This window comes from Scyliorhinus canicula, chromosome 22 (genome assembly GCF_902713615.1).
Source record: "Scyliorhinus canicula chromosome 22, sScyCan1.1, whole genome shotgun sequence".
Lineage (NCBI taxonomy): Eukaryota > Metazoa > Chordata > Chondrichthyes > Carcharhiniformes > Scyliorhinidae > Scyliorhinus > Scyliorhinus canicula.
In genome coordinates, this window is record NC_052167.1 from 2520834 (window position 1) to 2532963 (window position 12130).

The following is a 12130-nucleotide window of genomic DNA, read 5'->3' on the forward strand; positions in this document are numbered from 1 at the left end:
CTCCCCGTGTCTGTGTAGGTTTCCTCCGGGTGCTCCGGTTTCCTCCCACAAGTCCCGAAAGACGTGCTGTTAGGTGAATTGGACATTCTGAATCCTCCCTCTGTGTACGGAGTGTGGCGACGAGGGGATTTTCAGAGTAACTTCATTGCAGCGTTAATGGAAGCCCACTTGTGACAATAAAGATTGTTATTATTAAATGTTGCCAGAGGACCATAAGCTGCTCTCCCCTTTGACTGGTGGCGATTTAACCAGAAGTTCATCACACTTCAGGCGAGGGGCGAGTTTGAGAAGGACAGGTCTTCATGAATAACCTCAGATGGTGCGGGAATTGAACCCATGCCGTTGGTGTTGCTCTGCATCACAAGGGGCTGTTTAGCACAGGGCTAAATCGCTAAATCGTAGGCCAGTATTTATTGCCCATCCCTAATTGCCCCTAAGACGGTGATGGTGAGCTGCCTTCTTGAGCCGCTGCAGTCCATGTGGTGTAGGTACACCCACAGTGTTGTTGGAAAGGGAGTTCCAGGATTTTGACCCAGCGACAGTGAAGGAACGGTGATATATTTCCAGGTCAGGGTGCAGGTGACATGGAGGGAACTTGCAGGTCGTGGTGTTCCCCATCTGCTGCCCTTGTCCTTCTTGATAACACAGGTCACAGATTTGAAAGATGCAGTCAAAGGAACCTTTTTTTCCCCTTTTTAAAAAAATTTAGGGTCCCCAATTCATTTTTTCCAATTAAAGAGCAATTTAGCGTGGCCAATCCACCTACCCTACACATCTTTGGGTTGTGGGGGCGAAACCCACGCAGACACGGGGAGAATGTGCAAACTCCACATGGACAGTGACCCAGAGCCGGGATCGAACCTGGGACCTCGGCGCCGTGAGGCTGCAGGGCTAACCCACTGCGCCACCGTGCTGCCCTTTCAAAGGAACCTCGGCGAGTTGACGCAGTGCATCTTGCAAATGGTACACATTGCTGCCATTCTGTGTCAGTGGTCGAACAGAGTGGATGGCTAAGGTACTGGTTGGGGTGCTGAACAAACGGGGCTGCTGTCTCCTGGATGGTGTTGAGCTTCTTGAGTGTTGTTGGAGGTGCGCTGATCCAGGCAAGTGGAGAGTATTCCATCACACACTGGACTCCTAATTCCAGAGGGGCTTTTAAGAGTCAACCGCATTGCTGTGGATCTGGAGTCACATGTAGGCCAGACCGGGTAAGGATGGCAGATTTCCTTCCCTGAAGGACATTAATGAAAGAGATGGGCATTTACAACAATCCAGTAGCTCCGTGATCACTATTACTGAAATTAGCTTTTAGTTTTGGATTGTTATGTGCCTCGAGAAAGGACTAAGCCTCTGGATTTCTAGTTCAGTGACATTACCAACATCCCAACTGTTCTCAATAATGTGGAAATGTCATGTTGCTGCAATAAGATTGTTTAGTTCCCGATTACAATTATATTACGTCAGGGTGGTGTACAGGAAGCTTTAATGTCTGCTCCAAATCCAAGCTTGCTGACAAAACAGCAACCACTGCATGTCAAAGAAAATTGGAATGTTTGAGTAATTTGATGAGGTGGGGAATAAGTACAAGAAAGAAACAAGTTCTACTTTTATTTGATTTGATACTAAAATAGCTCCTTCTAATTATCAACAGTCCAGCTTTACAAACACAAAAGTCCCTTCCCCGATAAACAATTTATTGGCCTGTATCACAGCTACTGCTTTATAGTTTTCATCGAGAAGATTCCAGAGGTTAACATGATGAGAAATACTATTCAGTTAGCCAGGCCGACGGGTGATTCTAATTCACACAGCCTGTGTTGATGGGCAGAGACCCCTGGAGGATTTTGCTGTACAGATTGTACTGGAGTCAAGAGGCACAAGTAAAGGTCGCTTACATTTGAGAAACAGGGAAGGACATTAACAAAATAATACAATGGTTTTATTTTAATTGCATGTTCCAACATACATTCCATTTATTCCTGCTGAAGTTAGATTTTTAAGAAGAATTTCTTTCTGTACAGCATGTATGCGATGAGCACCCAGATCGCTGTTCCCACTAGGTCCTGGAGGAGGCGCTCAGCATGTGTATTCTCGTGTTTCATTTGCCAGCTGAATGGGAAATACCAACCCAGTACCGAGTGCCCGACATACACAAAGATGGAATTCATTCCTGTTCAGTAACAGAGGACAAAAAAGGATTAGGACTGGTCTTCAATTCACTCCACAGCCTCGTTCTATCATTCTCGCTCGCCATGTACATCCCACTGTTCCCCTGTTCTCCCACTGGTGGCTAATTTTCATTAACCACGCTTCCTACCACCTGGAATTCTCTTCCCAAATTATTTTTCCTCCCTGCCTTTCAAAAGCCTCCTTAAACAAACACACATCTTCTTTGACCGTTCTGTCAGTCAGTCCCACTCTTACATTTTCCTTTCTCTCTCTCACATATTTTGTGTCTTCAGCACTTGCCCTCACTCAGTGCCTGGTGCCTGAAGCTGGTGAAGGAAGGGAGAGGCAGAAGGAGGGAGATTTCCCAGCTCGCTGCCCCAAGATTTTAACCGTCTCTCCTTCAGCACAAAAGGGACAACGCAATAGATCTTGTTCGTTGACAGTTCATGTTGTCTTGCCATTTGGGGCAGCATGGTAGCATGGTGGTTAGCATGAATGCTTCACAGCTCCAGGGTCCCAGGTTTGATTCCCGGCTGGGTCACTGTCTGTGTGGAGTCTGCACGTCCTCCCCGTGTGTGTGTGGGTTTCCTCCGGGTGCTCCGGTTTCCTCCCACAGTCCAAAGATGTGCGGGTTAGGTGGATTGGCCATGCTAAATTGCCCGTAGTGTAAAGTTAATGGGGGGATTGTTGGGTTACGGGTATAGGGTGGATACGTGGGTTTGAGTGGGGTGATCATTGCTCGGCACAACATCGAGGGCTGAAGGGCCTGTTCTGTGCTGTACTGTTCTATGTTCTATGTGTGTCCACTTCCGCCTGCACAGGAGCCTATTCGCCTGCCTTTGCCATTCAGTGCGTCAATCGAGCAGCTGACAGATGAACTCCCAGCAAACTAAGTTTCCTTATGAATTGTGCTGGTTTCCACTTGAGTTACAGCAGGAATCCAGAAGAAATACTAGTCTACTCGATGGCGGTTCATTTCTCTGCCATTTTATTACAAAGTTCTTTAGTTACAAAGCATTTACAGCGCAAAAACAGATCAACTGACCCAACAGATCCTCGCTGTCGTACATGCTGCTCACAGCCCTCACGTTCCTCAATGAACTCATTAACATATCCTTCATTACCTCACTACTGTATGCCCTTATCTAGCTTCCCCGTGACTTAGTCGATGCTCCTCACCTCGAAACACTACAGGTAGTAACAAGTTTCACATTCTAAACACCACTGGGGTAAAGACGTTTCTCCTGAATTCTCTATTTTTTCAGTAACTATCTTACTACATTGCTTACACAAATGGAGAAATGACTGGGTCTTGAAGTTGGCAAATCTCCTGGATCTGATGGCATGCATCCCAGGGTTTCCAAAGGTGCAACTACAGAAAGACTGGAATTGGTTTTGATCTTCCAGAATTCCTTGGCTGCTGGTACAATCCCCATGGATTGGAAAGCAGCAAACGTAAGCCCGCTATCTACGAAGGGAGGCAGAGAAAGAAAGCGGGATATGTAGGCAGGTTAGCCTGACATCAATAGCAGGGAAAATGTTACAACTGATTATATTTATGACCCCTCGTTCTGATCTCACCCACAGGCAATACCTTCTTAAATGATGTCATTGTGACTGCCACACCTGAATTCCAACTGCTGATGATATTGTGGGTGAAAATATTTCTTCTCTCTTTCCCCCAGCACGGATGAACCCCTAGCACGGAGTAAACTTAGAATCACAGAATTTACAGTGCAGAAGGAAGCCATTTGGCCCATCAAGCCTGCACCGGCCCTTGGCAAGAGCACCCTACCCAAGTCCACACTCCCACCCCATCTCTGTAACCCAGCAGCCCCACCCAACCTTTTTTTGTGCACCAAGGGCAATTTAGCATGGCCAATCCACCTAACCTGCACATTTTTGGACTGTAGGAGGAAACCGGAGCACCTGGAGGAAACCCACGTAGACACGGGGGAAAAGGTGCAGACTCCGCACAGACAGTGACCCAAGCCGGGAACCGAACCTGGGACCCTGGAGCTGTGAAGCAACAGTGCTAACCACTGTGCTACCATGCTGCCCTGACAGTGCAGCCTGTCATGAAAGGCCGTCAGTCTATCAGTGAGATTTTGGTTACTTTGTACAGGATATTGGCTAGGTCCCAGGCTGGGAAATTCCTTGGGATTGCTCCTGTTCCACTGCTGTAAATTTGCCAGAAACAAAGGAATGGGATCGGAGAAGAAGCAGTTCCAAAGAATCTATGGTTGAGAACCATCGAAGGTTGGCAACAAAAGGTTGCCATTTGGTACATTGTCCCTGTGCCAGAGCGGAATGCTGTATCAAAGATACATAAATCTAAAATCACTTCTCTTATCTTTCCTGATATCCTTTAATAACTTTGCTCTTCAAATTTCTACCTGATTCCCTTCTAAATGGAATGACTGAATCAGCTTTAAAAGCCATTTGTTCCAGTAATGCTGTGTGGACAAAATACCTTTCCAATGTCCCCCAATATACTCCTGGTAGCAACCCTGAGCTTATTATTGCTTAACTGGTTGCATTTGAGTGCTACAGTGAGAGTTTGGTGACTGAGGGAGTTAGGTGAAGGGATAGTAAGGTGCTCCTTACATTTCATTTCCTATATTTAAACAAATAGCGTGAAAGGAACCAGGACTTTAGAGTACAGCTGACTGGAAGCAGAGTCGGAGGGCAGAGGTCCAGTTGGTCCACGGGGCAGCTAATTCTGTAAAGTAAGAGGGGATGGAGTCTGGGGCAGTTGCATGCTCCTCCTGTAGGATGTGGGTGGTGAGGGAAACCACTGGTGTCCCCGCTGACTATACCTGCGGGAAGTGCACCCAACTCCAGCTCCTCAGAGGGAACTGGAGCTGGAGCAACTTCGGATCATCCGGGAGGCAGAGGGGGTTATCGAGACGAGTTACAGGGAGGTAGCCACACTCAAGGTACTGAACAAGAGTAGCTGGGTTACAGTCAGGGAAAGGAAAACTAACAGGCAGACAGTGCAGGGATCCCTCGTGGCCGTTCCCCTTCAAAACAAGTATACCGTTTTGGATGCTGTTGGGGGGGATGACCTACCGGGGGAAGGCCCTAGCGGCCAGGTCTCTGGCACTGAGTCTGGCTCTGGGGCTCAGAATGGAAGTGGGGAGCATAGAAAAGCAATAGTAATAGGTGATTCAATGGTTAGGGCAATAGATAGGAGATTCTGTGGTCGCGAGCGAGACTCCCGGAAGGTATGTTGCCTCCCGGGTGCCAGGGCCAGGGATGTCTCGGATCATGTCTTCAGGATCCTGAAGGGGGAAGGTGAGCAGCCAGAAGTCGTGGTGCACATTGGTACCAACGACGTAGGTAGGACAAGGGGTGTGGAGGTAATAAACAAGTTTAGGGAGTTAGGCTGGAAGTTAAAGGCCAGGACAGACAGAGTTGTCATCTCTGGTTTGTTGCCGGTGCCACGTGATAGTGAGGCTAGGAATAGGGAGAGAGTGCAGTTGAACACGTGGCTGCAGGAATGGTGTAGGAGGGAGGGCTTCAGGTATTTGGATAATTGGAGTGCATTCTGGGGAAGGTGGGACCTGTACAAGCAGGACGGGTTGCATCTGAACCAGAGGGGCACCAATATCCTGGGGGGAAGGTTTTCTAGTAGTCTTCGGGAGGGTTTAAACTAATTTGGCAGGGGAATGGGAACCGGATTTGTAGTCCAGCAACTAAGGAAGCTGATATTCAGGACGCCAAAGCACGTAGTGATACAGTGGGGAAGGTAACACTGAAAAAGGAGAGTACTTGCAGGCAAGGAGATGGTTTGAAGTGTGTATACTTCAATGCAAGAAGCATCAGGAATAAGGTGGGTGAACTTAAGGCATGGATCGGTACTTGGGACTACGATGTGGTGGCCATCACGGGAAAAAAAAGAAAGAAAAAAAGTGGGTTTCCTCCGGGTACTCCGGTTCCCTCCCACAATCCAAAGATGTGCAGGTTGAGTGGATTGGCCATGATAAATTGCCCCTAGTGTCCAAAATCCTATGATTAACCTAGGACAAAAGTTCGGCACAACATCGTGGGCCGAAGGGCCTGTTCTGCGCTGTATTTCTCTATATCTATATCTAAATACGTTTTCGCTACTTATTCTCTTAGAAACCTTCCTAATTTTAAACACTTTTTTTAAAAAAAAGTGAATTAACTCTTAGATTTGTCAATTGTTTCCTATAACTGTGTCTCATTGCCCTATTCAAGACTGAGCATGGATATGGAACACAGAGCTGTACATTTACATCAATAAGCTACACTTGATGACATCAGTGCTTATGGCAGCCATACGGACATCACGGTAAAGAGGCACTGGGCTAACTCACTGCAAACGATGCGTTTCCTAACTGCATTAGACAGACAGAAAATAGCTGCTTCAGAATCATTCTGTTTCCTCATTAAACGTTCCATATTCCATCTGCTATCATTTAAAACAACCAGAACAGGCTCCCCGTCAGACCCTGGAGTGAACTTTTATTTTCCAAGACTTTGGTGAGAAATACTGCTGGGCAGAGCAGCGACAATTTTCATTGCGTTGCATGCTTTAATGCGCATTTAAACAAATAAAAAACGGACTTCTTGCCCTCCTATTTCTCTTTCTGTGCGTCACGGTTTCGTGCGTCCTCTGGGGAAGCTTCCGATTTTCACTGGGGCACCAGAGGAGCCCAGAAGAAGAAGCTGCGGAGAGAGAGGCGGTGAGAGAGATTGGTCGAAGCACCACACCAATGGCTTATTTTTGTGTGTCGCGGATAGCTGACAGCACAGCAAATATGAGCAGAAAATCTGGGATCAAGTCATGAGTCTTCGTTCAGCTATCATGGCCCCACTTCCTAGAGCTGCCACGCTGAATTACTCCACCTTGGTTCTTCGCTTCCTGCTTTCGAAAGTCTCCTCAAGCCAATGTCTTTGACCTCCTCGTCCTCAGCTCCATCCATAACCCCCAACCACTGAAATCTCTCTGCCTCACTATCCAAGGCCACCCATGAGCTTCCGTGTCGTATCCCTAATTATTCTGTGGTGCTCCGAGACACTTGAGAGGTTTAGAGATTGCACCTTGTAGAAGAATCCAATCCGACAATACAATATCCATTCAGCCCCTTAACATTTTCAGCTCCAATGCAGTGAGAAGTTTTGGGCCCCGTATCTAAGGAAGGATGTGCTGGCCTTGTAAAGGGTCCAGAGGAGGTTCACAAGAATGATCCCTGGAATGAAGAGCTTGCCGTATCAGGAACGGTTGAGGACTCTGGGTCTGTACTCGTTTGAGTTCAGAAGGATGAGGGGGGATCTTATTGAAACTTACAGGATACTGTGAGGCCTGGATAGAGTGGACGTGGAGAGGATGTTTCCACTTGTAGGAGAAACTAGAACCAGAGGACACCATCTCAGACTAAAGGGACGATCCTTTAAAACAGAGATGAGGAGGAATTTCTTCAGCCAGAGGGTGGTGAATCTGTGGAACTCTTTGCCGCAGAAGACTGTGGAGGCCAAATCACTGAGTGTCTTTAAGACAGAGATAGACAGGTTCTTGATTAATAAGGGGATCAAGGGTTATGGGAAGAAGGTAGGTGAATGGGGATGAGAAAATATCAGCCATGATTGGATGGCGGAGCAGACTCGATGGGCCGAGTGGCCTATTTCAGCACCTATGTCTGATGGTCTATGCACAACATTAAATGCCACTGCCCCATCCAAAAGCCAAACCTACCCTCTACAAAATACATGACAGATAAATTCTTTTGCATGCACGACATAACTACTGAAAGGAAATATCAACTAATTGCAAGCATGCAGGCTGGATGGAGAATCACATGTAGAGTCCACCATGGGGCGCGATTTAATGCCCGCAAAACAGTCCCGTTGGGGATACCTATAGCGGAGTTGTTCTTGACGCCTACAGCCTGCAGCACCGAGAATGACCCCCCATCAAATGCGACTCTTTTTTTTCTGGCCTCGGTCTCGAACATGCCGCCGAGGCAGCACTGACCTCACTTCCTGCACTGATGAGCTCAGCAGGAAGAGATCAGGCGCCATTTTTAAATGCCGCCCTGATCTCTCAAGTCCCCTCAGACAACACACCGCAACCTCCGGATGCCCCCACTGCTTCAATCTACCACTTAGGGAGTCCTCGAGACCCCCACCCCCACCTCTTAAGTGCACCCCAGGCCTGATCTGCCTGCCTGTCACCCTGCCAGCCTGCCAGTGCCCACCTGGGTGGCACTGCCAACATGCCAGGCAGGCAGTGCCACAGTGCCCGTGTGCCAGCAGGAGTGCTAGGGTGCCACCCTGCCCAGAGGCTGACCCCCCCCCCCCCCCAAGGGCCTCCGATGGCCTGCGCAGTCCCCCGGGTTCTGTTACATCTGGTCCATATATGTGTGGACCAGTGCTTATTGGTGCCATGGTGAGGTCTCCCAGGCACGAACGTTCCTTCCTGGGACCCGGGAGAATTGGGCGCCGACATACATAAATGAGCCTAATGGCTCACTTAAATATGCTAATCTGGACCTCGCCAAGTGAGGGCGAGATCCAGATCACGGCGTCTCGCGATATCACGTTAGATCTCACGAGGAGATCCAAGCGGCGCAAATCTCACAGGAGGCCTCTCACGAGATTTAACAATCTCATTGCACCACCGAGTCAGGTGGTTGGGAGGGTCTGATGGGGGGTCTGATGGGGTCTCTGGGGGAGGGGGGGTCAGAATGGGGTGGGGGGGGGGGGTTGGCTGACCCTCATGCGTGCCTGCTGTGGGGGAAGGGGACCCAGTAATCCCCTTGGTGGGGGCCGGGGACGGGATTTGCATTGTTGTGGGGGGTGGGGTGGGCAGTCACCTGATCTCGCTATTGGGTCGCCTGCTCAAAATGACAGCCCAGTAGCAGGATTGGGATCAGAATCCTTCGCGCTCCCAACAATATAAAGATGTGCCTGGCCAGGGAGAGTGGATCGCTTCTGGACACTGTCAGCACGAACCAGAAGCAATTCAGTTCCGATGGAAGAACATGGGGCTGAAATCTCCGCTGTCGGGATTCTCCGTTCTGCCGGCAGCCCAGGGGTTTCCCGACGGCTTGGGGCTGCCCCACACTGGGAAACCCCGAAACGGAGCATCCCAACGGCGTGCCAAACCAGAAATCCGGTGCAGCCGGATGAAGAAACCCACCCATGGTCTCCCAAATGGAGAATCCAGCCCCTAGACTCTCAACATGTCCAAGGGTTATTATGGAGAGCACAAAAGTGTGGGTTTGAGATAGAGGGTCACCCATCATCATATTGAATGGTGGGGAAGGCTCGAGGGCCGAATGGCCTACTCCTGTTCCTATTGTCTATGCTTCTATTTTGGCTTTGAAATGATCTCGAGCCCTTTCCCTTCAACGTGACGAAAATGGATAAATTATAAAGTCGCTCGAAACAACATGGACTTGCGAATGATGTTCGAAGGTTCTTACTGCTTGGCTTCTGAGCTTTAGGATGTAGTGTGAAGAACATAGAGATGGGTCCCGCTGCTTACCTAGAAAGATGAATGGCTCTCCACCCCACCATTCCTTAACGTCAATCACGTAATACATCAAGCCCAGCAGGATGAAAGAGAAGCAGCCGGTTGTGGTGATGAACGATAGGGACCTAAGGAGCAACAATGACGAAACAGAATCTGTTACAACTGGGAAGGTGGCCACTCGTCCCATCGTGAGGGTGCCAGCCCTCTGGGAGAGCAACTCAGCCAGTCCCACTCCCCATAACCCTGCCCATCCTCAGATAATTACCCAACCCCCGTTTGGAAGGTATAATTTAATTCTTCCCCCCAGCGCCCTGCTCGGGACTTTGCACTCCAGATCTTAACCACTCCCTGCCTAAAGATGCTTATCCTCACATCGTAAGAAGTCTTACAACACCAGGTTAAAGTCCAACAAGTTTGTTTCAAACACTAGCTTTCGGAGCACTGCTCCGAAAGCTAGTGTTTGAAACAAACTTGTTGGACTTTAACCTGGTGTTGTAAGACTTCTTACTGTGCTCACCCCAGTCCAACGCCGGCATCTCCCCTTCATAACCTCACATCGCCTCTGGTTCTTTTGCCAATCGCACTGAATTGGCGTCCTCTCGCTGGCTCGTGGCCCTGAACAAAACGGGATCATTTCTCCCTCTGCACTCTGTCTGGTCCTCTCACCTCTCAGTTTTCAGCACCTCTGCCAGAATTCATTCCTTCCCCCCCCCCCCCCCACCCCCCCCGGACGGGGACAACACCGGCTTTGCCAATCTAATCACAGAACTGAACAGAAAGGTCACAAATGACGGTAAGTGAACAAACCTGGACAAGAAGCTGAATTCTGAAGCAAGTACCAAATCAAAGGGGTAATGTTGGCATCCAGAGAGAATAGTGATCATGGGCAGCATATTCAAATCAACGAATAGGGCAAAGATATTGGGCATGCCTCCATTGTCTCCCAAGATGCACTCCCCAGTGGACGTACCAGATCAGAGAATTGCAGCTTTAAATGTGGAAATAAAATGGAGGTTTGGTGTAACAATTCATCACATCTCTCCGAAACACTTCGCCAATGTTGAAATACAGTGAAGTGCAGTGAATTATTATGGCAAATGTGGCCCCACAAACAGCAATAGGATGAATACTTAGTTTATCTATTGCTCGAGAGCAAATGACTGGACAGGACACTGCAAGAACCCCCTATTTTGCTTTTGAATAGTGCCTTGGGGTCATGGAATTCCTACAGTGCAGAAGGAGGCCATTCGGCCCATTGAGTCTGCACTGACCTTCCAAAAGAGCATCCCACCCAGGCCGACTCACCCACCCTCTCCCTCCCTCCTTCTCCCCGGACATTAAAGGGTAACTTAGCAGGGCCAATCCACCTAACTTGCACATCTTTGGACTGTGGGAGGAAACCCACGTAGACACAGGGAGAACGTGCAAACTCCATACAGTCACTGAAGGCCTAAATTGAACCCGGGTCCCTGGCGCTACATGGCAGCAGTGCTAACCACTGTGCCACCATGCCATGTCTTTAATACCTGCATCCACTTGAAGCCTTAGTTAACATCCCATCCCAAAGACAGGATTGTTTTGGTTTTGCCTTTTACCAAATATTTCTCTCATCAAGCAGGACCAGTCCTGCTCAGGATAAGTGTTGTAAGAACATAAGAAATAGTAGCAGGAACAGGCAATTCAGCCCCTCCAGCCTGCCCTGCCATTCATAATTTAGCCCTCACTCCCTGAGGATTAAATTGTGGCCTCCGCACACACACACAATCTGGGTTGAACAGCGATTTATATGCAATTACTACAGAGAATTTCCAGCACAGAAACTAGCATTTTGCTCCTACATTGTGTATATGTTCCACAAGTGGCCTCTTGCCTTCCAATTCCACCTTACCCCAGTGATAAATCATCTTAAATGCATTTCTACTTTTCACCTCATCTACTCCCTGTTATAGCAAGTTCCACATTCTCATCATTCTTGGGTCCTATCTGATGATTGAATTCATTAAGGCCTTTCTTATATTTGTGGCCCCTAGCTTTAGAGACCCCACAAGTGGAAACATTTACTATATTAAACCTTTCATAACTCCAAAGACCATTATCGTTACATTACTAGAGAGTAAATGAGTCTCTCAAGGACTCTTCGACCTGGTAGAAGAATAAATGTTGCACCAGACTGTGCTTCAGACTACAGATTGTGGTACAGTCTCAGTAAAAGAGAGAGATAAATAGTAGCAAGAGGCAATACAACAGCTTTCGTATTTTTACTCTTTTTTCACATTACAAAATGACGCTTCACTAATTACTGAAAATATTCAACCTGGGCCACCAGCCACATCAGTATAACTTGGGGATCTGTAATAAGAGTGTTCACTTGCATGGAAGTGATACACAAAGGAACTTGGGAAAGCATGGGTCTGCCTTTGAGATCAAAACCCTAGCTGCCACGCAAGATCTCACGGG

At 48.3% G+C, this 12130-nt stretch overlaps 1 protein-coding gene across 2 annotated transcripts in view; it reads right to left on the reverse strand.

Annotated features, from left to right (window-relative positions):
* Window positions 1–1582: 1582 nt before the first annotated feature.
* si:dkey-192p21.6 (uncharacterized protein LOC565246 homolog) overlaps window positions 1583–12130 on the reverse strand; it is a 237319-nt gene continuing 226771 nt past the window's right edge. The window contains exons 17-18 of one of the 2 annotated variants that reach the window (XM_038783221.1): window positions 9686–9798; window positions 1583–2170 (exon numbers count right to left, since the gene is read on the reverse strand). In XM_038783221.1, coding sequence (XP_038639149.1) covers window positions 1989–2170; window positions 9686–9798 — 295 coding nt within the window. In that variant the 3' untranslated portion in view covers window positions 1583–1988. The remainder of the gene's footprint in view (window positions 2171–9685; window positions 9799–12130) is intronic. The other variant, XM_038783222.1, reaches the window with a different exon arrangement.